The 23,182-nt window shown below is 32.1% G+C and overlaps 1 protein-coding gene across 2 annotated transcripts in view; it reads right to left on the reverse strand.

The window, feature by feature from the left end:
• CEP350 (centrosomal protein 350) overlaps positions 1–23,182 on the reverse strand; it is a gene marked incomplete at both ends in the record, with an annotated part of 100,534 nt that overhangs the window by 26,164 nt on the left and 51,188 nt on the right. For both annotated transcript variants that reach the window (XM_084251134.1, XM_084251133.1), the window contains 7 exons: positions 487–698; positions 3,801–4,000; positions 13,527–13,684; positions 17,866–18,012; positions 19,102–19,189; positions 19,659–19,843; positions 21,441–21,637. In XM_084251134.1, the coding sequence (XP_084107260.1) occupies positions 487–698; positions 3,801–4,000; positions 13,527–13,684; positions 17,866–18,012; positions 19,102–19,189; positions 19,659–19,843; positions 21,441–21,637 (1,187 nt within the window). The remainder of the gene's footprint in view (positions 1–486; positions 699–3,800; positions 4,001–13,526; positions 13,685–17,865; positions 18,013–19,101; positions 19,190–19,658; positions 19,844–21,440; positions 21,638–23,182) is intronic.

The following is a 23,182-nucleotide window of genomic DNA, read 5'->3' on the forward strand; positions in this document are numbered from 1 at the left end:
TTACTTTCATTGTGATTATGAGTTATACAGCAGTTATTAACTAAATTACAGAAAAGAGAAAACAGTATGGTTTAAAGTCTTACAGTTTCTATTATATGAGAAAACGCAGATATCATTAAGAATTTGTATTGTGTCCATATATTATCTTCATTAAAGACTTCAGATGATCCTATCTCCTCACAATAGGCTTAGTTGTATATGATTTTGACTGCCACGATAATAAAAATGTATGTATTTATAAATCTTTAGGAGTCAATGAATAGTTTTATTTCTATTCAAATATATATTTTACAGGTATGGGTGACAGTTAATACTGTAATTAAAAGCAAGAATATAAGTGTTAATATTGTCTAGACAGGTTTTTTTTTTTTCCTAAAGCTTTAATATAAAACTTATACATTAACTTACCTGTTTCCTGTTTAATATTTTCTAGACAGGCTTTTTCTTTCCCAAAAGCTTTAATACAAAACTTATACATTAACTTACTTGTTTACTAGGAGAGGTAGAAGATTCTAGTTCTTGTGAAAAAACCATTTCTTCAGTAAGTAAACTATGATCTGGACTCCCCTGCTGTTCCTGAACTATGGACTCAGATGATATGTATTCAACAGCAGGGCTGCCCAACTCTTCTGGAATAGAACTTTCACTGTGTAGATGAGAGTAGGAAGGTAAGGGAGATTCCTCTTCACTCACTATTTCTATAAATAAAAGGTAAAAACATGGACAAAAGCACAATTTTGGTCAAGAAAAATGTTCAACTGTTACATTTTACATTAGTTTTTAGTATACTTTCACTAGTTGCATTTAGATTTTTAAATCACATCACTTAACTGATTACATTATATAAAATCTGTTAGTGTAATCAAGAATTTTGGCTGATGCAAACTAGGAAGCTCTCTATAACAATCTATAGTAATGATAGTGATTGTAAAATCACTTAAGTGTGAAAACAAAGAGCAATTAGAACTCATATATTCAAGTAGGAATGGAAATTGGTCCAATCATTCTGGAAAATGACTAGATAGCACTTGGCAAAGATAAAAACATGTACCATTCTATGACGTACCGATTCCAATCCTCTTATACATGTTAAAAAACTCTTGCATATATAAAGCACTAAAACATATATGGTCATTAGCCGTACTGTTATAATAGACAATAACGGGAAGAAATGTAAATGTCTAATCACAGTAAAATGAATAAACTGGTATATTTATATTATGGAATGCTACAAAACAATAAAAATAAATCAGAACTGCATGAATTGATGGAGATAAGGTATGAATTTTATTTAATCACTTTCAGAATTTTGTAGTATCGTCTAGACTTGGGAATTTCCTGTCTATTGTATTCTCTGCTCTTTCTAAGAAAACATGCTTAAAACTGAATAGAATATTCTTGACATTCTACTTACATAATCGTAAGAATGTACACTGCTTTCATATTTTGGTTATTAACATCATTGGGTAAGTATCACTAACAGTTGATACACTCAATTCTAAAAATCACTTAAAATTTTGGTCCTGAAATCTGTAAAATAAACTTATTTAATATAAATAAGAAATAGCTATACTTCCAAAGAATGTTTTATATTAATAAACATGGATGATCTGATATTTAAAAGCATTTCAGTTAAAAATTTAAAAGGGTATATATTTATATGGTATATGCAGTATAGTTGGAACAACTGAATGAATAAAGTAAAAAAATTCTCAAAATCCTCAAGGGTAAATCATTATTTGAAGAGAGAGCGTGGGTAAGATTTAAAATGGTTTAGATAAAACTTAATTTTCAGGTAGTAGGGTACAGAAGAATCTTCTATATTTCTGATTTTCCTTTACACAGATTTCTAAAAATTTTTGTTTAATAACAGTAACATACTTATTTTAAAAGTTCTAACAATATAGTTTCATATTAAAGAGAAAGTGGAAGTGACCTGTACAAGTAACTCCTGAAAGAGAACCACTTTCATCTGACCAATTCCGTATCTCAAAGGTAAGCAATGGCAGTTATGATGTGTATGTGTATGATGTGTATGTGTGTTTCAATAAGTTTTCCTGTATTTCTCTCTTATAATTTTTTTAAATTATGGCAAAATACACATAATATAAAATTTATCATCATAAATCAATTTTAAGTGTATAGTTCACTGGCATTAAGTATATTCACACTGTGTATGGTCAACACCATCCATCTCTAGAACTTTTTTATCTTCCCAAACTGAAACTCTCTCTGTACTCTAAATAATAACTTCCCCTAGCAATACCATTCTACTTTCAGTCTCTATGAGTTTAACTATTTAAAATACCTCATATGAGTGGAATGATATAGTATTTGCCCTTTAGAGACTCTTTATTTCATTTGTTATGTCTTCAAGGTTTATCCATGTTGTAGCATGTATTACAATTACCTTCCTCTTTAAGACTGAAAAATATTGTACTGAATGTATGTATGACGTTTCACTCATCTGTTCATCTGCTGAGGGACACTAGGACTGCACTGATTTCATGGCTATTGTGAATAATGTTCTTATAAATATTGGTGTACAAATATTTCTTTGCAACCCCACGTTCAATTCTTTTGGATATGTAACCAGAAGTAACACTGCTTGATCATATGGTAATTCTATTTTAAATTTTTTGAGGAATCGCCATATTTCCAAAGCTGTTCCAAATATTTTACATTGCCATCAGCAAATACACAAGTTCCCATTTCTCCAAGTTCTCACAAACACTTTTTGCCTTTTTTTTTTTTTTGATAACAGTCATTCTAAAAGATGTGAGGTCATACATCATTGAGTACCTGACTTCTGAAGACAGAGTTCTATGTCAATAGGAGTCTTGGACACTTTTTAAAAATATGGACAGTATTAGTCAATCTTCAGCCTTTCTTTTTAAATATATCCTATGTAATGTGACCAAAAAAAAGGACTGAAATACCAAAACTTTATAGATCTTGTATAAGCTGCATGCATTGTCCAATAAGGTAGCTACCAGTCACATATGGCTATTTAAATATCAATTAAAATACAAAATTTATTCCTAGGTACTTCAGTTTTAAAATTTCCATTATAAATGACAGCTTCTTAAAAAAATAGATTTTTCTAACCAATTTCTGCTGGTCTAAATACATACAGTCAATTTTATTTATGGATTTTTATAACCAGCAACTCTGCTAGATTTGCTGATCAATTCTAGTAACTGATAAGTAAACACTGGATTTTCTATGTGCATAGCCTTATTATCTATATGGTAATGCAAATTTTACTTCTTTTCACTCATATGAAAATAAGCATCTTTGCCTTATTTCTAAATTCAAAAGGAAAGCTTTCTATGTTTAACCATTAAGTATGGTATTTGTAGTAGGTTTGATTTTTGTTTTTGCAAGCAGATATCCTGTATAAGATAAAGGTTTTTTTGACTGATACTTTGATTTGAGACTTGTTTTATTACAAATGCATTTTGGATTTTACCAAATGCCTTTTCTAAATGCACTAAAATGTCATCTAATTTTTCTCCTTTAATCTGTTTTAGTAATTCCTGCATCATCAATTTTTAATATGTGCTAAACTGCACTTGGTCATGGAATACACTTTTTTCAGCTTACAGAATTTTCTTATTTCTTCTAAATTTCAAGTATATTAGCATAAAGTTCATCACAATATTCTCTCATCTTTTAAATTTCTGTAGCATTTGTAGCTTTATCACCTTCACCCTTAATCATCACATTTTTAAAAAATGATCAAGTAAATCTTTCAGATGTTAGACTTAAGCTTATAATCTAAACACAGTACTTAGTACCTTTTTGTTCTGTTCTCTGGTTCTCCAGTTCTTTCTTGGGAGTTTTAGGTTTTATTAATTCTTTATCCCAGGCAGCCAAAGCTTGTTTTTCCATTTGACGAATTTCTGCTTCCTCTGCATCTAAACGTCGTTTCCACTCCAGTAACTCCTCTGCATGTTGTCGCCGTTGCATTAATTTTTGTTCTCGCTTTGTCAGAAACCTATGATTATACCATGAAGGATATTGAAAAAATAGCCTATAGACAAAAATCACTGAGAGCTGTATCACTCATTACCTTAGCAACAGATGTGTCAAAAAAAAAAAAAGGACTTTTACACTAGTTCTCGCTGAAAAAAGTTAGAGAAAAATGCAATAATTCGTTTTATTTCTAAGATTAACAAAGGAAAAATAATGGTAAATTCAGAAACAAAAATCTTTAGAATATCTAAACAATCATGACTGACAGCACTCAGTTTATGCATTTTTTAAACAGAATAAGGAATTTATAGTAAGAATCAGTCCAGAAAACACACAAACTCCAAACAACATAGACCAAAACAACAACAAAAAACAAATCCCAAAATCCCCAAACAAGCAAGCAAGCAAAAAACATATTCAAGTCTCTTTTTGACTTTATTTCCTGAAAAGTTCAGTCTGCTTTCGCTTCAGGCAAAATAAATTTGGTTCCCATTACCTAAGAGATGCAATGTCAGGTCATAAAGTATGGAGATAATACTGAGCACCACAGTCAGATGCCTGATGCTTATAAACACAACCATTTATTTACTTGAATAAAAGGATGCACCAAATGCTTCCAATTTCTCAATTTATTGCAGTTTATAAATCTAAATAGCCCAATATATTTTAGTTCCAAATGTTTAGGAAAAATTATATATATTGGAAAAGTTATTTGAATATTTAAAAGCTATTATTATCTCTCCTCAAAGTAGATGGCATACCTAAATAAAAGGTGGGCTGCTCATATAACTTGCATTAGAACTGTAATGGTAGCTAATCAACAAAAATGCATTCAAGCATTCAATGAACACTTATAATAATAAGTACAACAAGAACTCTTGTCACTCACTTCTTTAACAATCAACATGTCAAATTAATTTGGAAACAAAAAAGTAAATCAGTGGGACATTGGACAAGAGGCCTCGAGGCTGTTAGGAAAAAAGAAAGAAAGAAAAAAAAAAAAAAGCAAACAAAAAGAACAGAGCATGCTCTATCAAAGAGTGCACTGGAAAAGGTGCAGTTACCTGACCAACTGGTTGTAGATATACAGCTGGAATTTGGGATGAAGATTGGGAAAACAGACACTGAGAGAGGCCCAGTGATGAGACGTAAAGACAGAGAAGAAGTAGTGAACAGGAGAGCAGTGTCTACAAAATAAGGAGGAAGATTTTTAAAACCAAAAGATCAAGAAGTAGAAAGAATGAAAAAGGGAAAGAATAAGAGAAGTGTGAAGAACTTTCAATATGCTTCCTGAATAACATTATAAGCTACTCAGTTAAAGCAAATGTTATATTCTGTGTGACACATAAAAAAACCACATACTTTTACAGATCTTACCAATGATTCCTGAATAAACATGCCTTTCTTCTTACTCTTAAGATGTTCCTTAATCAACACCTAGACTTTCAGGTAAATTTATTTGTGAGTAAAGTAATGAAAAGTACAGTGTGGTATTAAATAAGTTTTCCCATAATCTTGAAGAGCGAGTACAACATTCATGATCATGAGCCTATATATCAGCCGTTCTACATATGTGTGTAAACCCTGAATACATTACTTCTGTATCTGTACCTTGCCATATATTTTAAGCTTGAAATTAAATAAAAAAGCACTACATTTGCCTTACAATCACGATCTAACTTGAAAATAATTTAGAAAATCAATTCAGAGCAAAATATCTTGTTAACTTCTATAATATAAAATTTACTGCTAGCAGTACCTATTGAAAAATCTTGTCTTATATTTAATAATGAACCACCTAATATTGAAATAGAATACTAATTCTATAAAATATCCAGATGCATAATTAAGAATAAACTAAGCCAGTCCCAATAAATTCTGTCAGGGAAAAAAAATCATGCTGTAGACAGCTCAATTATAAGGTTAAAGGTAAGAAAAAAATTTCACATATTAAAACTACAACAATAGAAAAAAGACCCACTAGCTTCTCTTTTTGACTAGTAAATAGATTATTATTATTATTATATATAAAAGGATAAATAAATCTAATAATAGTTTGGAAAGGTTAATTCTCTTTGACAGAGCATGCCTCTGTTCACATGCACACAACAGTAACTTGTATATAGATCAAGGCAACTTTTACTGCCATGGAAGGGCAAGGAATAGCATCAGTATGAGATGGAAGTGAAAAAGTGTAAATCCAGTCACTCATTTGGATTTTAAAAATCTTGCTTACAAGTATATCTTTAGATAAGACTATTTCAATGTCTGTTTCCCCAAATACAACTAATATTTCACTTCCCCTTCATTTACACACACACACACACACACACACACACGCACACAAATGTGGATTGCCTTGATTTTCTGAACCAAAGTTCAAGGAAAAACAATTTTGCCAAATATCAATGAGAATCTGCAACTTTCCTTGCCATTCCTCTTTGAATGTATATATACTTATTTTGATGCCAATTATTAAAATATTATGCAAAAACAAATATAATTGGCAAAAGCTTCAAAAAAACCTATGGATAACACTCAAATATCACCCACCCTTTTAAGTGCATAACTGCTAAATGCATGCTTGACCTAGTACAAAAAGTAAAATAACATTTGAACATGTAAAATTAACTATAAAAACAAAGATACAACTTAAATTTTTTTGCCCAGTCAATATAGAAGATAATAATTTTCTCTATTAGACCAGTAACTCATCATTTATTTTTCATTTCTAAAGATCAAGCATATTTTAAAGGTTAGAAATGAAGAAAAAAATAAAATAAAATGAAAAAATAGTTTAAGAAATACAAAGTTTAACTTAGACTTCTCAGAAACATGTTCATTATTTAATACACATACACTCTAGAAATAAGCGTCCTTTTAAAAGTTGAATAAAATAAAGTTGACCACTCCTAGGGATCTACCCAAAAGACACAAAAACACTGATTCAAAAGAACACCTGTACACCTATGTTTATTGCAGCACTATTTACAATAGGTAAAACCTGGAAACAACCCAAATGCCCAGAAATAGATGACTGGATCAAGAACATGTGGCATATATACACAACGGAATATTATTCAGCAATCAAAAAAGATAAACTCATGCCATTCGCAGCAACGTGGATGGAGCTAGAAGGAATTATGCTCAGTGAAATAAGCCAGAAGGAAAAAGAAAAACATCGGATGGTTTCACTTATAGCAGGAATATAGGGGAACCAAGGAAGACATCAGTGTAAAAACTTAATAACAGTACAAAACACAACAAAGCAAAAACGGGCAATTATAAATCAGAGACATACTGCAGGGGAGGGGGCAGGAGAGGGATCGGAGGGAGGGAGGGAGGAGCACAGGAAGCTGAGGTGATGGTGCACGGGTGCACTGGTGAAGGAAATTCTATGGGGACTACACCTGAGGGGTTGGGGGAAGCAAATATTGTTTAAAAATGAACAATGATGAAATTCTGTAAGCTATTGATCTGGGTTATAAACTACAGTGAAGTTAAAAAAAAATTATAGCAAATGAAAAAAAAAAGGTTAACTTGGGTGGTCTCTCATATATATATATATGGAGTTTGATGATAAAAATTAACATGTAAAACAAGCTCACTCCAAAAAATGAAAGAAAATAAAAGGTTGGGGGAGGGGGACCCATGGCATGGGATCCTATTGTGGCATTTTCTAAATACATCCTTTGTTGGCGGTGATGAACTATGGGTACCTTGATGGCAGGTTCACTGGAGTAATAACAGCTGAAGGGAGGGAAATCCTATACTTCCAAAATACAAGCACGGATGTAAACCAACATTACTCAATAAAATATTAAATATTAAATAAATAAATAAAGTTGAGATAAAAGAGGCAGTAACTCACACTAGATTTAACAATCCATCAAGATGTTTCATATATAAGAAATAAACCAATTTTCTCAATGATGGAGACATAAATGCCTAACAGAAATGCTACTCATATTTTATGGCTTGTGACAAGTTCTTTAACAATGACAAGACACTGCAGTAGGATCAAATGCATAGTAGATTTAATCTAGTATGGAAATCACTGTGGTTTATATGATTAATCTTAAGAATTTGTGAATATTCACTTTTAAAGTCACACTTTTATACTCTGAAGTTGTGTTGCATAGGTATTCAACTCCAGTGATCAGTCACTATTTTCCCAATTTCAACAAATATTATTTAGAAGGGTTATTTTCAACTGAGTTAACCTTAAATCATAATGTAGTATTCAAAAAAAAAATATTGAGCTGAAAACAGATACGCTAACTTAAGCTGCCTAAATTCCAGAGAGCAGGGTTCTAGTTCTAGCTCTGCCATTATGTTGTGTCCTGGGGTTAATTACTTAATCTATATGGTCCTCAATTTGTTCACATAAAACTAAGGGACTATACAAGATGACTCTTCCTCAGTCCTTCTGGTTTCAACATTTTATGATTCTTTCCCCACTCAAGAACTTTTTCACCTTTTTAAATCCCTCAACACAGCCATACCTAACAAGACTATGTGACCTAAATGAACAAGTGTTTTTCCCATTGACCTGATATAACTGTAGATTATGTTCCAATAGATTATAAAACCATACTATAATTTCAAAGGGCAATATATGATCTAATTCTAAATGAAACTTTCAGTTTCAAAACAATTTTATTCTAAAAGACATTAAGCAAAATCTGAATACCTAAATCATTCCAAAGTTCTTTCTGGATATATAATTCTTTAATTCTATATTGTTATAAGTTAAAATGCTTTAAATTTTAAAATGAATTAATTCTTTCAATTCCTTAAGCATTTTTGCTGATATTCCAAAAGAAAGATAACACAGTAATGACATAAAAGAAATTTCAGTCCTGTATTTTTTTTTCCTATAGCAAAATCTATTGTATTACTTAAAACTGTCTAGTATTTACATATTTTCAGGATTTTTTCATCTACTATACTTGAAGACTATCTTATGAACATTGTATTTCTAATTTAAGGCAATGAAACGTAGTACATTACTGAAACTATAATTAAAATGTCTTCTTGAACAGACTATCAAAAGCCTTCTCCTGAAAATCCTTAACTTTGTAAATGCATTTAATATTTTAATACTGATCAGAGAATGAAAAATATTTCTGGATAGACTTATGTTATATAATATATATATTTAATTTTTTGATGATTTAAAACCAAGTAAGTTAATATTATTCCTTTAACAGTTTTTGAGCCAGCTAGGAATAATTTTAAATATTTAAAATATTTAAAAGAAATGTTTCAGAACTTTGATGATAGGTTTAATTTTTCAATGAGAATCTGCAACTTTCCTTGGTTTATAATGGCCAAACCAAAAAATAACTATATGCCTTTTTTTATTCCTATGTTATAAATTCTTAACTTTAAAACCTATAATTTTCTAATTCAAAATATATTTAATTCTGAATTCTTACCCATGAACACTTCCTTGATATACTCTTATCAGTAAAAATTTCTTCCTCTTTTTAACTTTCTTAACAATTTATATACATATGTCAACTTTACATACAATATATACATACATATACACTTCTTTAAAGGAAACTGATATTTGTTCTTTTTTCCACTAAACTATAAGCTCTTTGATACCAGGGTTTATGTTTAATTCTTCTTCATATCCCAAAGAACCTAGCACATTCACACATTTCTTCAGTAAGTAACTGCTAAGGGAATGCATATATAATCAACAAATAATATGGAAGAACAAGCATTATAAACAAATGAAAGAAAAGCTGCACTATGTCTACTTTTACACTTAAATATGAAGATAACTCCATTCTTTCAGCATTTAATTTGCTCAGTAAACAATTTTCTTAAAAGGACAGGCAAAAGAACAGTAAAAGTTGATAGCATACTAATTTTTTTCATGAATATCTGATTCACGATTATAGGCAATCCACTTTTATATTATAAATAATGGCTCTCACAGCAATGCACAAAATTCAGACTGCATACATCAATAAAATCAAAAAGACTAAGTAAGGGTTTTTCAGTCTGTGGCTTTTACAAATATATTTTCATTATTACTAATCTCAGAGTTAAAAATTTTTTGTTTTCACTATACTGAGAAATGGAAATTATTTATTATTATTATTATTATTATTTGGCTTTTTCAGGCTTTTAATGATCTTTCTACACCAACTGTAGTAAGGCAACCAATGTCAACTCAATAAAGCCATAGATTAGAAATACAAATTTTAATAAAGGCATGATATCAGTGAAGCATTAAAGAAGGAAATTGTTCACTGGAGCCAGGAACAATCTGACCACTTCACACAAATATTTGTCATAGAATCAGAATTTAGAGGGTTAACAATAAATAAAGCATACTGAAAGAAGTTCCCCCAAAGTTAGCTAAACTTATTGAAAGGGATGAATACTTCTTGCTTTATAGCAATAAAATAAGAATGTCATGTAAGACTGTTTTTTCAAATCTACAGAAAATATAATAGTGCCTAGTAGTAAAGGCTCAAATGATTTTGTTAGATGCTTAATGTATCAAATGACTACAAAATTAACTATTTATTGAGTAATACTCCAACACTGTTAAAAGAGATATAATTCCAAGGTTTAGGTTTAAAAACTAGTTTTCACATTACTTTGTTCTGGAGATCGAAAAATACTGCATAACAATAACTTTCCTTTTGAATGTTTCACCAATTTTGGAAAAGTACTCTATTCTCAAACATCCAAACATTAATTTCTTTGCAACTACTGCCCTACATCCATACCTGCAAACATAACTGCACTGCTTCAAATAGCAAATCAATAGGTCACTGCTTCAAGACCTATTCTCTGACAGATTCCTCAAAAGTTTACTGTAGTACTCGGTAAGAGAAAGTAGAGCAATAAAACAAAAATTCTAGATGCTTAATAAATTGGCTTCTGAGAAAATAACAAAAACTGGAACAAAGTTATTTTTAAAGCTTTAACCAAATTTGAAATAAGAACCACAGAAGTTGATGAATCTCATAAACTACATTTAGGAGTTTCTTCTACAGATATGACTAGATTATTAGAATATTATTAACAGAGACCAGCAATGAAGATCATATTGGTACAGAGTAGTAAGGATTCAATGAAGAAATAACCCCTAAAGCGGTCTCCTCCAACAAGTACCATTTAAAAGGTATTTGGAGGGGCCTCCTGGTGGTGCAGGGGTTAAAGACAGCGCTATCAAGCTATCACCAGCCACTGCAGCATGATTTTTTTTTTTTTTTTATAAATTTTATTGTTATATTCCCCATACAATTGCAGCCCCCCATTCTGACCCCAATCCCTCCCCTCCCGCCCCCGCCCCCCTAAAAGTGTCTCTGGTTCATAGTTTTTTGTTGATTTTGATTTTCACTTTCTTATAGTTATTCATTTTCCTGGTCCCTTATTTAAGTTTTCTAGATTCCTGCTATGAGTGAGACCATCCGGTATTTTTCTTTTTCTTTTTGGCTTATTTCGCTGAGCATGATCCCTTCCAGCGCCATCCATGTTGCAGCAAATTGCATGTGTTTATCTTTTTTGAATGCTGAGTAATATTCCATGGTATATATGTACCACATCTTCTTGATCCAGTCATCTATTTTTGGGCATTTGGGTTGTTTCCAAAGCTTAGCTATTGTAAACAGTGCTGCTATAAACATAGGGGTGCAGGTGTTCTTTGGAATTGATGTTTCTGTGTCCTTTGGGTAAATACCTAGGAGTGGAATTGCTGGGTCATATGGAAGCTCTATGTTTAGTAGGTCCAGAAATCTCCACACAGCTTTCCACAGTGGTTGGACCATTTTGCACTCCCACCAACAGCACTGCAGCATGATTTTGATCCAAGCCCTGAGTGGCCAGGAAGCTGATCCACATGGTGCAGCAGAACTCTCCTGCCTCACCCCGCTGTTCCCCTCAGCGTGTATTTCAGTAGATATGTATTTCAGTATATATTCTGCTCCCCTCTCTCTTCAGTGTGTCCTCTCACCCCCCATACCTCTGGCTTACACATCAGTTCTTATATGCATAAATAAATCTTTTTTTTTTTTTTAAGTTTACACTCGATCATTTATATAAACATTTTTTTGACTGAGTCATTCAAATGGTACAAAAATTCAAAAAGCCGCAAGGAATATTAATAGAGAACGTAAATCTTATTTTCCTAGTCACATGGTTTCCTCTTTGAACAAAATCACTGTGATGAATTTGTTGTGTATTTTTTCAGAGAAGTATCATGGATTTTAACTCGATTTTTAAAAGCACAAATGGTTTTACACTGAACACACATCTGCTATTTGCTTCTATTTTTTAGTTATATCTGGAAGGTTGGCATCATTACAGAGAAGAGCATCATTCCTTTTCACTGGCTGCATACTAGTTAATTGTATATTTCGCATATTCAATTTATATTATTATTATTTTTTTTGGACTATGAGCTATGTTTTTTTTTTTTAATAATAAATTTTATTTTTATATTCCCCATACAGTTGCAACCCCCCCTTTCAAAATAAATAAAAGATATTTGGAGTGAACATAAAATGTCCAGTTATAAAAATCTATGAGATTATTATAAATTCATAGATACATGGAACAATACAGTATGCCTATATAATCTATTTGAAAATTTTATAATCTATTTGAAAATCTATTTGAAGATGAAAGCATCTTTAATGTAAATTTCTACATAATGAAAGCTAACTAGTCTAGCACATGGAAACCATCCAAAATTTATTTACACATTTATCAATACTTGCTTTCACCCATTAGTAAATTAATTTTAAAAATTTATATTTATATTTTTAAAACATTTTTATAATCAATTTAGGTATTTTTTAAGTGGTGAGATGGTTTTCTCATAATGAAGGGCCAATGTATAATACTGTATCATAGTAAATAAGATTGACTTATAACTGCTTGATTGTTCAGAAACTAATGAAATCTTGGGTCAATGATTAAAGCTGGCATACAACTCAACTACAATCTAAGTAGGAGTAACTTTTTTAAAGAGCTCTTAAAAATAATACTTACAGATGTTTTAGAAGAATAGTAGTCTATCAAATCACTTAATATCTTAGAATTTCAGCCTTTCTGGTTCTAATTGAGCAATCCACACCTACTCACGGGTTAAAATTTCACTCTTCTGTTTTAATAAGCCTGAGAGATACCAGGGACTCACAAGCTAAGCTCTTAGGTTATACCTTTAATTGCTCCCCTAAACTGGTAGACATGTCCTCAGTTTTCAGAGAAGGTACAAATTATACACTTATAACTTTTAATAAAAGAAAAGAGAAAACACGGGTAAATGTGCAAATACTACATTGGTGTTTTAAATCTGAAAGCTGTAGATATTAAAAACAAGATAATTTGTTTTATAAATAAAAACAAAAATTATATGACTTTTAGGTTGATCTAATAATTCTACTAAAATGCTATTGAATTCATAAAATATTATGTTGTCTCAATCTAACCTGAAGAAGTACATTAAAATGTTATTTGTTGCTACTACTCTGAATTTAATTAAACAGGAAATATTTATAAAAATGAATTACTTTTCATCCATGCGGCTTCTCATTTTCTTCAGTTTTTGCATAATGCTGCTAGTTTCACTGCTGGATATTGAAATGGGGGAAGGACTGCGGGTCTCCAAATCAGTTGGACCAGGACTAGTTGCTTTATTATCCTTTGTATCATCCTCACTATGAGAGTCCTGCAAACAAAAAGGCATAAAATGTTACAACTTTACTGGAATTAAAACCTCAAATCATCTTAAAAGCTGTCATTTGAAAATAAAATTTATGTTTAAAACAGTATTTGTAAAATACTTGAAATCAAGATACTACTTTTTTCCCCATTACTAAACAACTGTTTATTTTTTAAAATTTATTTTCTTACATTGGTGTCCATTTTTGTAGAGTAACTGGTTTCTCCCCTCAGGCATAGTCCTGTAGTTCCCACCACCATCTCACATATGAACCATCACGAGTCTCTTGTGCTCTTCCCTTCCCTGTTTTAACCCCCCCCCACCCTCCCCTTCCCTTGTGTATGCCTCCGATTTATGGTCAGCTTGCAAGTTTTGTCTTTTTTCTTGCTCTTTTGTTCAGTTTCTCTATATTCCACATATAAGTGACACCATCCAGTGTTTATCTTTTCCCTCCTGGTTCATTTCTCCTAGCATAATCCCTTCCAGCTCCATCCATGTTACCACAAATGTTATGAGTTTATCTTTTTTTATTGCTGGGTAGTATTCCATTGTGTGTGTGTATGTGTGTGTGTGTATATATATATATATACACCACATCTTCTTGCCCCATTCATCTGTTTGGGGGTGCTTAGGTTGGTAAATATCTTGGTCACTGTAAACAGTATTGCAGTAATTATAGGAGTGCAGGTTTTCTTTTGGATTAGTGTTTTTCTGCACTTTGGGTGGATTTCTAGGAGTGGAATTGCCATGACATATCATAGATCAATTTTTAGTGTTTTCAAGAACCTCCACACAGCTTTCCATAGTGGCTGGACCAGTTTACATTACAACCAGCAGTGTAAGAGCATTCTAAAGGTATTACTTAAAGGACATTATATCACCCATTTAAAGACAGTTAAAATATAAATTTCATGTTATGTCTATTTTACAAATATTTATACATAATCACAAAGTACAATAATTTTTTAAAAAAAGTAAAAAAATCTGAAAAACCACTACAAATAATCTAGTATCATTAAATATCCTCTAATTTTTAAAAGTTGAACCGCTCAAAGGGAATACAAAATTAGATAACACATAAAACATATATGTACAGACACAAAGAATGAATGGAACACACAAACTTATTTTAATCATACTGAAAGATGGATTTCCCCTTTAAATATTTATTATGGAAAACAACAAATCAAAGAGTGTATAATGAACATACTTAGAGCTACTGTTTTATTCAATATACTACTTCCAATGAGCAAAAAGTAAAACTTTAGTTGCTTAGTAAATAAGTCTTTCTCACAAAGAGTCATTTATTCTCATAACTTTTTAGGAAGATGGGTAGGGACTTTTATTTTGTGAACAACATAAAGCGGAGTCCTTCTTACCCTTTTTCCCTTTCCTGAATGATTCAATCCTAAAGTCAGTAGTCAGAAGAGAACAAGGTTCTGCAGGGGTAGAAGGCAAGAGGGTCAAGAGCGGAGTCAGAAGCTGAGTGAGATGAAAAGGGTGGTCTATATGGGGAGTCAAAGCCCAAGTGGGACAATGAAGATCTCTATGGGAATGGTCCTACACAGGTCGTGAGCCTGAACAGAGTGAGGGAGCAATGTCAGAGAGAACATAGTCGAAAGAAAGAAAAAAGGATGTGGAGGAAGAATAACATGACTTTCAGAGTCACAGCCCAAGTAAGATAAGAAGGACATAACATGAGGAAGGAGTCACACTGGTTATGCGAGTTGGGTTAGGGAGTAGGAATCATCAAATCATTAACAATATTAAAGAAAACGTTACCTGTCTGAGAAGTTCCAAAAGAGAAAACTAGACTAAATTTTATGTTGCCAAACTGAAATTAGAAGAATCACTATGAACTACTGATTAATTGCTTATAATTTATGATACATATATACTGTTGTATATATAAATATTGAAATAAACATACATGTAAAATATATGTATTTATCTACATCTACTTACATATTCCTTAGAATTGTTCCTTAGAAGGAGGAAAATCTGAATAGCAATGAACATGCCTAATACTAGAACTTGTTTTCTAAATAACTTTCCTCCTTGGTACCTGCACCCCTATTTTTAATCCAGCACTATTTATAATAGGTAAGATATGGAAACAACCCAAGTGCCCAAAAATAGATGACTGGATCAAAAAGATGTGGTATATATACACAATGGAATACTATTCAGCAATCAAAAAAGATAAACTCATGCCATTGGCAGCAACATGGATGAAGCTAGAAGGAATTATGCTCAGTGAAATTAGTCAGAAGGAAAAAGAAAAATATCAGATGGTTTCACTTATAGGATGAATGCAGGGGAGGCAAATAAGGGATTGGGGGAAAATTATAATAATAAATAAAAAATATTAACAGGCAACTATAAATCAGAGATATTCTGCAGGGGAGGGGCAGGGAAAGGGATCAAAACAGGGGAGGGAAGAGCACAAGGGACTATCGTGATGGTGCACAGGTGATTTGGTGGTGGGAATTTTATAGGGATTACATGTGAGAAGAGAAAGCAAACACTGTACAAAAATGAACAATGATATAAAGTATATATAAAAAAATAAATTATAAAATATAAAGAATTATACAGATTTATCTCTCAGCAATAAAAATAAATGAATAAAATAACTTTTCTCCTTGGATAAATAGCTGATTCCGAGGCTGTGGCAGGGAAAAGACAAGATGGTCCTAAAACATCTTGTTCCAGAAAACATAAAAGAGCTCCTAGACTGAAGGAGACATATCAAAAGACACAAAAATGTGTGAAGAGGTTCATCGCGGCCCAATATGGGACAAAGTGAGCACCAAAACAAATGATTATAACAGACTGTAACTCTGAGTAAAATAAAACTCATGAGTACATACTGATATAAATAACAGATTTAAATTTGATAAAGAACAGAGCATTTATGTGGTCTCAAAACGCCTCCACGCAAAATACTTAATAATTATAAAGAGAAAGAAAGTAACTTTGCAATGAAGTAAGGCAGACACCACCTTCATCAACTGATCAAATCATCATTATCAATAATGGAATAAATCAATATCAGGTGATCTAATCAAATATAACAAAAACACAGCAGCATTTCCATGTTCTTTATGCCAAAGACACACAACCTGAATTTAATCATCAGGAAAAATCAGAGAAAGCTAACTCAAAAGAATATTCTATAAAATAACTGACATGTAATAGTCCAAAATATAAAGGTCATAAGAGTCAAGGAGCTTTTCCAGATTGAAGGAATCTAAAGAGAAATGAAAACTAAGTGTAGTATGTGATTTTGAACTTACCTTTTGATATAAACAACATTATTGCGACAATCAGAAAAACCTGAATAGGGCTGTAGATTAAATATTAGGGATTTATTTAAATGTACTGCTATACAGCCTGGGTTTTTCAAAACTGTATTGACACTTTACAGTATTTCATGCCAGGTCTAAATTTTGTTTTTGCTTGAACATCTCCTTTGAATCTTGAATTTTAACAATGGATAATTGAAATAAGTATCATATAAAGGACAAAAATAGGGGTGAAGGTGATCAAAAGGTACAAACTTACATTTATAAAATAAAGGGATGTAATGTGCAGCATGATGTTTATAGTTAACAACACTGTATTGCATATTTGAAAGTTGTTAAGAGAACAGATCGTAAAAATTCTCATCATAAGAGAAAAATAATTTGTAAATATATGTGGAAAAGGTGCTTACTAAACATAAGTGATCATTTTGCAATATAAACAAATACCAGACCACAATGTTGTATACCTAAAACTAATGTTATATATCAAATATATGTTGACTTAATATAAGAGAACAAAAAATAATTAATTTTTGTTAATTATTAACAAAATTACTTAATTCCTCAGAATTAATATATCCCTCCATTAATTCAGAGGAATATATTTGGATTGATAAGAGCAAAGCTTTCTATACCAGTTTAGGTTATAAATGAAAAACATCTTTAAACTAATTCATGAACTACGAGGCCCTTTCAAAACCTGGATATTCCATGGGGAAATTAAAATTAACATTCTCACTATACATATAACTTCATTCTAGTTCATTTGTATCATAGTGCTAGAATGAACATATCCATCAGACAGAACATCAGGCATGGTTAGGTATTAGCAAGCAAAATGAGGTAGAAATCAAACTAATAAAATTTCAAGTAATTTACCAATTTATTCTCCCCTGCAGACTTTAACTTCTCCTGTAGTTTTATGGTTGTCTGTCGGATCCTTTCTATCTCCTCCTGCTGTTTAAGAATCAATTGTCTTTCCTTACGAGCTGCTTTATTTGCTTCTTGAAGACGTTTAATTTCTGCCTAAGGTTTAAAAAGTCAGGAGAGGGACTGATATTTAAAGGAGGTAAGTCCAAAGCAATATTTTCAAAAGAATACACAACCATCACTCATAAAAAAAATTACACACTATTTCAAGATAAAAGTATGAGCATTGAAAAACTTTGAAGTATCAGAGGAGGAAAAGTTACATAATTGCATCACTCTAAAAGAATTTAACATGATCCTTTATTTTAAATTATTATAATAATAACAGCTGATAATTTCACATCCCTCTTTTAAATTTAACATACTCTTCATATTTCCCATAGTGCTATTCAGTTTTTACACTTAATAGTTGCTTATCAATTAAATTTGTTACTTAATCATTATTTTGCTGTTAAGCTCTTGGGTTCTTTATAATGTTTCACCATCCCAAATTACATTTTAAATGCCTACAGTTGTTTCAGGGTACGAATCAGTTCCTTAAGAGAGATCCCAAAATAAACAAATCAAAGAGGATGAATTATCTTATCGCCCTCAGAAGTTATAAAAATTGCTTTAAAAAAATTGTCCTCATGTAAAATGACACTATAATTATTTGAGACTACATTACACCAAACTCTTTCTACATTTGATATTAAGATTTCTGTTGGTTATTAAGTGAGTAAAAGATGAAACACTTCACTGTAAATAATTTTTATAATGTTAACATTGTCCCTTTTTTCCATAAATTTGCTTTAATCTGTGTTCTTGTCAATAAAGTAAGCATAATAATGACATTAATAACTTACAATTTGTTTTAATTATGTTTGAGATTTTATGAAACTATGAAAAGGCAGAAAAATATATAATAAACAGCTATATTCCAAAAGACTGTATTATTTTACATACTAAATAAAAACAGAAGATTTGACTATGTAGTGCATTAAGCAGTGACACACAGCCCCAACTTAGGAGAAATATGGTTGACTACTAAGCAAATCCTGCAATTATAGTAAGAGGCATATAAAGAGAAATCAACTAAATTTCATTTAAAGGCAATAGGAAGAAAAAGAGAGTAGACAAGATAATAGATTCCACAATCTAACCTGCCTTTTAAGTTCTCTTAAAGGAATGTTTTTCCTAACATACCTTTTCTTGCTGCAATCTTAAGAGCAAACCCCGCTGTTTCTTCCTGAGAGGGGGCATTTTATCATCTTCTCCTTTGTCTCGTAGATGCCTGCAAGTATTTCCCAGTGAAAGAAAGTTTAGGTCAGATTTCTATTCTAATTTCAAGAATTCTTGATCACCAATAAGTCTCTAAACCAATTTAATGTTTTAAATGTGGAAAAGTTACTACATGTAGCAATTCCTATCCCAACAAATAATTTTACTGAGTGTGTAATAGATACAAATCCTAGACTATCCTTTAAGGACAAAATAACTGAGAAAATTACAATATAGTAAAAGAGTTAAGTATAAAGTGATAACATAAGGGAAGAGTCAGTTAAGTGATAAAAGACCAAAGTTATATGGGTAATAATTCTTCTTGAAATCAGCATGAATGAAAGATTACTACCTATTTCTAGTCTGAGAAGCTGGGTTGATCAAATCAAATTAAATAAAAACGCTTCTTTAAAAACAAGATATCTCCATTTACTCAAAGGAGAAATTGAGCATTGAAAACTACGTTCACTGAAAGAACTTACTTTTTCTGATGCTCTAGCCAGGCTAATTCAGCCTTTGTTTTCTCCTTCAAAGCCTTTTCACGGAGACGCAAGAGTGAAGACTGGTGAGCTGCTCTCATTTCTTCCTCTTTCATATACTGTCGAACCATCTCCATGGTAAATTTAGAAAAGCTATCTTGTCCTCCTGAGAATGGCATGCTCAACTCCTAAAGTAGAGGGTTTATTTCAAGATTATCATCTCCTAACCTTTCGGGTACTTAATTAGCGTCGTCAAAAGAGGTATGTTTATAAAAAAAAAAAATCATATATATATATCAAAAGGCTGCCAACCACATAAGATTAATTCTTCAGAAAAGGCACATGAGAAGTTAACATTTATCTGCTAATTTACTCAACCAGTAAAATTTTAACAAACAACTATTATTAGCTCTGTGTACTATTCCAGGGATATAAAGTAGAATAAAAATTTATTCTTTTATGCAAATCAAAACCACGAGGAGCTATCACCTCACCTCTGTGATAAAGGCCCATATCAAAAAGAATGGAATCAACAAATGCTGACGATGTGGTGAAAAAGGAACTCTCCAATTGATACAGCCTCTTTGGAAAACAGCACAGTGATTTCTTAAGAAAATAAAAATGGAAATTCTGTATGATCCAGCAATACCTCTACAAGGTATTTGTCCTAACATGAAAAGATTTATGTATGCCTATGTACACAGCAGCACTGTCCACAAATCATGGGCTCAACCTGAGTGCCTTTCAACAGAATAATGAATAAAGAAATGATGACATATATACTCAATGGAATACTACATGGCAATGAAAAAGCTGAAACAGTGGCTTTTGAGACAATACGCATGTACCTTGAGGTGATTATGTTAAGTGAAATAATAATAACAATTTTACTCATCTGTGAAATATAAATTAAAAAATACACAAGCAAAATACAGCAGAAATAAACCTTGAACTGAAAGAATTTGATTACTAAAGAGAAAAGGGGGTAGGGAAAAGGGTATGAGAAGAAAGGAGGAGGGGTTTGTGGCACAGGTGGTTTGGTAGAGGGTGAATGAAACACATGCACATATGGAAGAGCAAAACCGTAACCCCAAAATTAAAAAAATAATTTCTCCCAGTTATCCAAAGGGCTAAAAATTTAGTAAGAATAATGATATAAATGTAAAATTTTAAATGGAATAAAGTATTAAAAGAGTGAAGCAAAAACAAAGTATCAGAGATAACACTGGCTCAGATCCTCAAAAGCCATAAATGCATTATTCCAAGGAATAAATGTGTATTCTACTTTGAAGTCTTTTTTATAGAGGCATGTTTTATTTATTTATTTGTTTGTTTGTTTGTTCTTGTTTATACATGCACTGGGTACAGTCAGAAGCACGGGAGGGTGAGAGAATTCACCAGAGCCAGAGTGGGGAGCAGAGCAGGCAGAAGGACCGAAATACACTGCTGAGGGGAGCAGCAGGCGGCAGGAGAGGTCTGCGCGCCATGTGGGACCCTCCTCCGGTGGCCGGGGAGCAGCCGGGGATCAAACAGGCGCCACAGAGGCCGCAGGCAGCTTCCCAACCCAGTGCTCAACTGCTGCACCACCGGGGAGGCCTGTGTATTCTACTTTGAAAGGAAAACAAAGCCAGTTTCTATAGCAAAAATACAACATAAAATTGTTATTTTAGCAAAATCATTTTTGGTAGCTAACAACTGAGTTCAACTACAAAATGTACCTCACATCTTTGACAGAACCTACCCACAAATATTTTTTAAGTACCTCATAAATAAACTGAAACACACCTTGGCAGAAGACAGTGTAGACTTTTCTGGGGAAATTTCTTCATCAGAGTCATCATGATGGCCTCTTTTCTTTTCCATGTTAAATCGGCGATGACTCTCAGAAGGTAATAAAGATCGAAATGATTTTTCTTCTATTTCATCTTCTGTCATGGATTCATCAAATTTCAGAGAATATTCTGTTGCAATAGAAGTTGAATCTAAAAAATAAGGAGAAAGTAGATTTTTTTCATTAGAACAGTATTTAATAGGTATTCTACTAGTAGCCCTGGCTGCCTCTTAATGGGACAATCTAAGAGAAATTTATGTAACTATTTGCTAGCAATTAACAGGCCTGGAATAATAAACAAAATTCACTTACCTTATGAAAAAGAAAGTTTAAAAATATCTAGAAATACTAGTATAAGAAATATGGTAAAAAGCTAATGTACTCACATATAAAATGCTCTTACAAATTAATTAGAAAACTACTAATACCCCTAAGGAAAATAATAGTCATGGTCAGATACTTCACAAATGAACTATAAATGACCAAAATAAAGTCTAAAAAGTTTAACATTACTAGCTATCAAAGAAACATAAATTTAAAAAAATTTAGAACTTATAATTCCATGTTTAATTAAATATAAACAGCCCTTTTATGTTCCTGTCTGGTTCCTGTCTGCCTCTGACATCCCTTCTCCACCCCTTCCACTTTCTCCAATCCTTTTGTTTATGAACACTTCATACTTTCTGGTACTACAGATGCTCCAGGCTCATTTTGTATTTTCTCTGCCTAGCCCTAAAATTAGTCATTTCTCCAAAGAGCTATGGTTTTTGATTTCTGGTTTTTTTCTTAGAGAATATTTAAAAACCACAATCTGGGCACTGGCTGTCATTATTATTACTGGGGTATAGAAGCTTCTTTACTCTCTCAATGCACGTAGATAGGTATTATATCCATGAATACTAACATATATATGGCCTCACACACTACACATGCACGTGTGCACACACGCACACATTCTCTTTCCGCTTTCTCTTTCTCACACACACACACAAATTATTCCTATAATCCAGTACCACAGGATTCATTCTAGCCTCCCTTTCTTGTTCATCTTTAACTTCCCCTCCAACATTGAGAAAGCTGGATTCCACCACCCAGCATCCACTCACTTAATTGTTCAATCCCAGTATACATGTCAAGAACAATCAACACTTTCGTGAAAAACTAATTTACCAAGAGGATTGTGCCTACAGACTGTTCTATTTTTAGGCTTACTATTTCCACTCAAAAAATTTCTTTTTTTCCAGTTACTAAGGTTAGCTTCTTTCCTCTTCACTTCCCTTAGTGCGGTTATACCATACATTTGAATCATTTGTCAGAGGCTGCCTTCCTTCCTGGTATCCCCCAACGTCCTTGTTGATGTGTGTCTGTTTATTTTGCATATGTTGAAGTTTGTTCTTTGTACAGTTTTGGGGATTTAAAAAAAGCACAGCATCATTCAGAACCACACAGAACATATTTGACATAACAGTTCTTTCACACTAAAAGTTCCCTGTACATCCCCTTTGTAGTGAACTACTTCTTCACCTAATGCCTAAAACTATTAATCTGTTTTCCATCCCTACACAGTTTTGCCTTTTCCAAAATGTCACATAAACTGAATCATACAATATGTAATTTTGGGGGGCTTCTTTCACTTAGTAAAATGCACTTAAAATCCATCCACATTGTTGCATGAATCAATAGTTTGTTCATTTTA

Source organism: Talpa europaea, assembly GCF_964194135.1.
Source record: "Talpa europaea genome assembly, chromosome: 12".
Classification (NCBI taxonomy): Eukaryota; Metazoa; Chordata; class Mammalia; order Eulipotyphla; family Talpidae; genus Talpa; species Talpa europaea.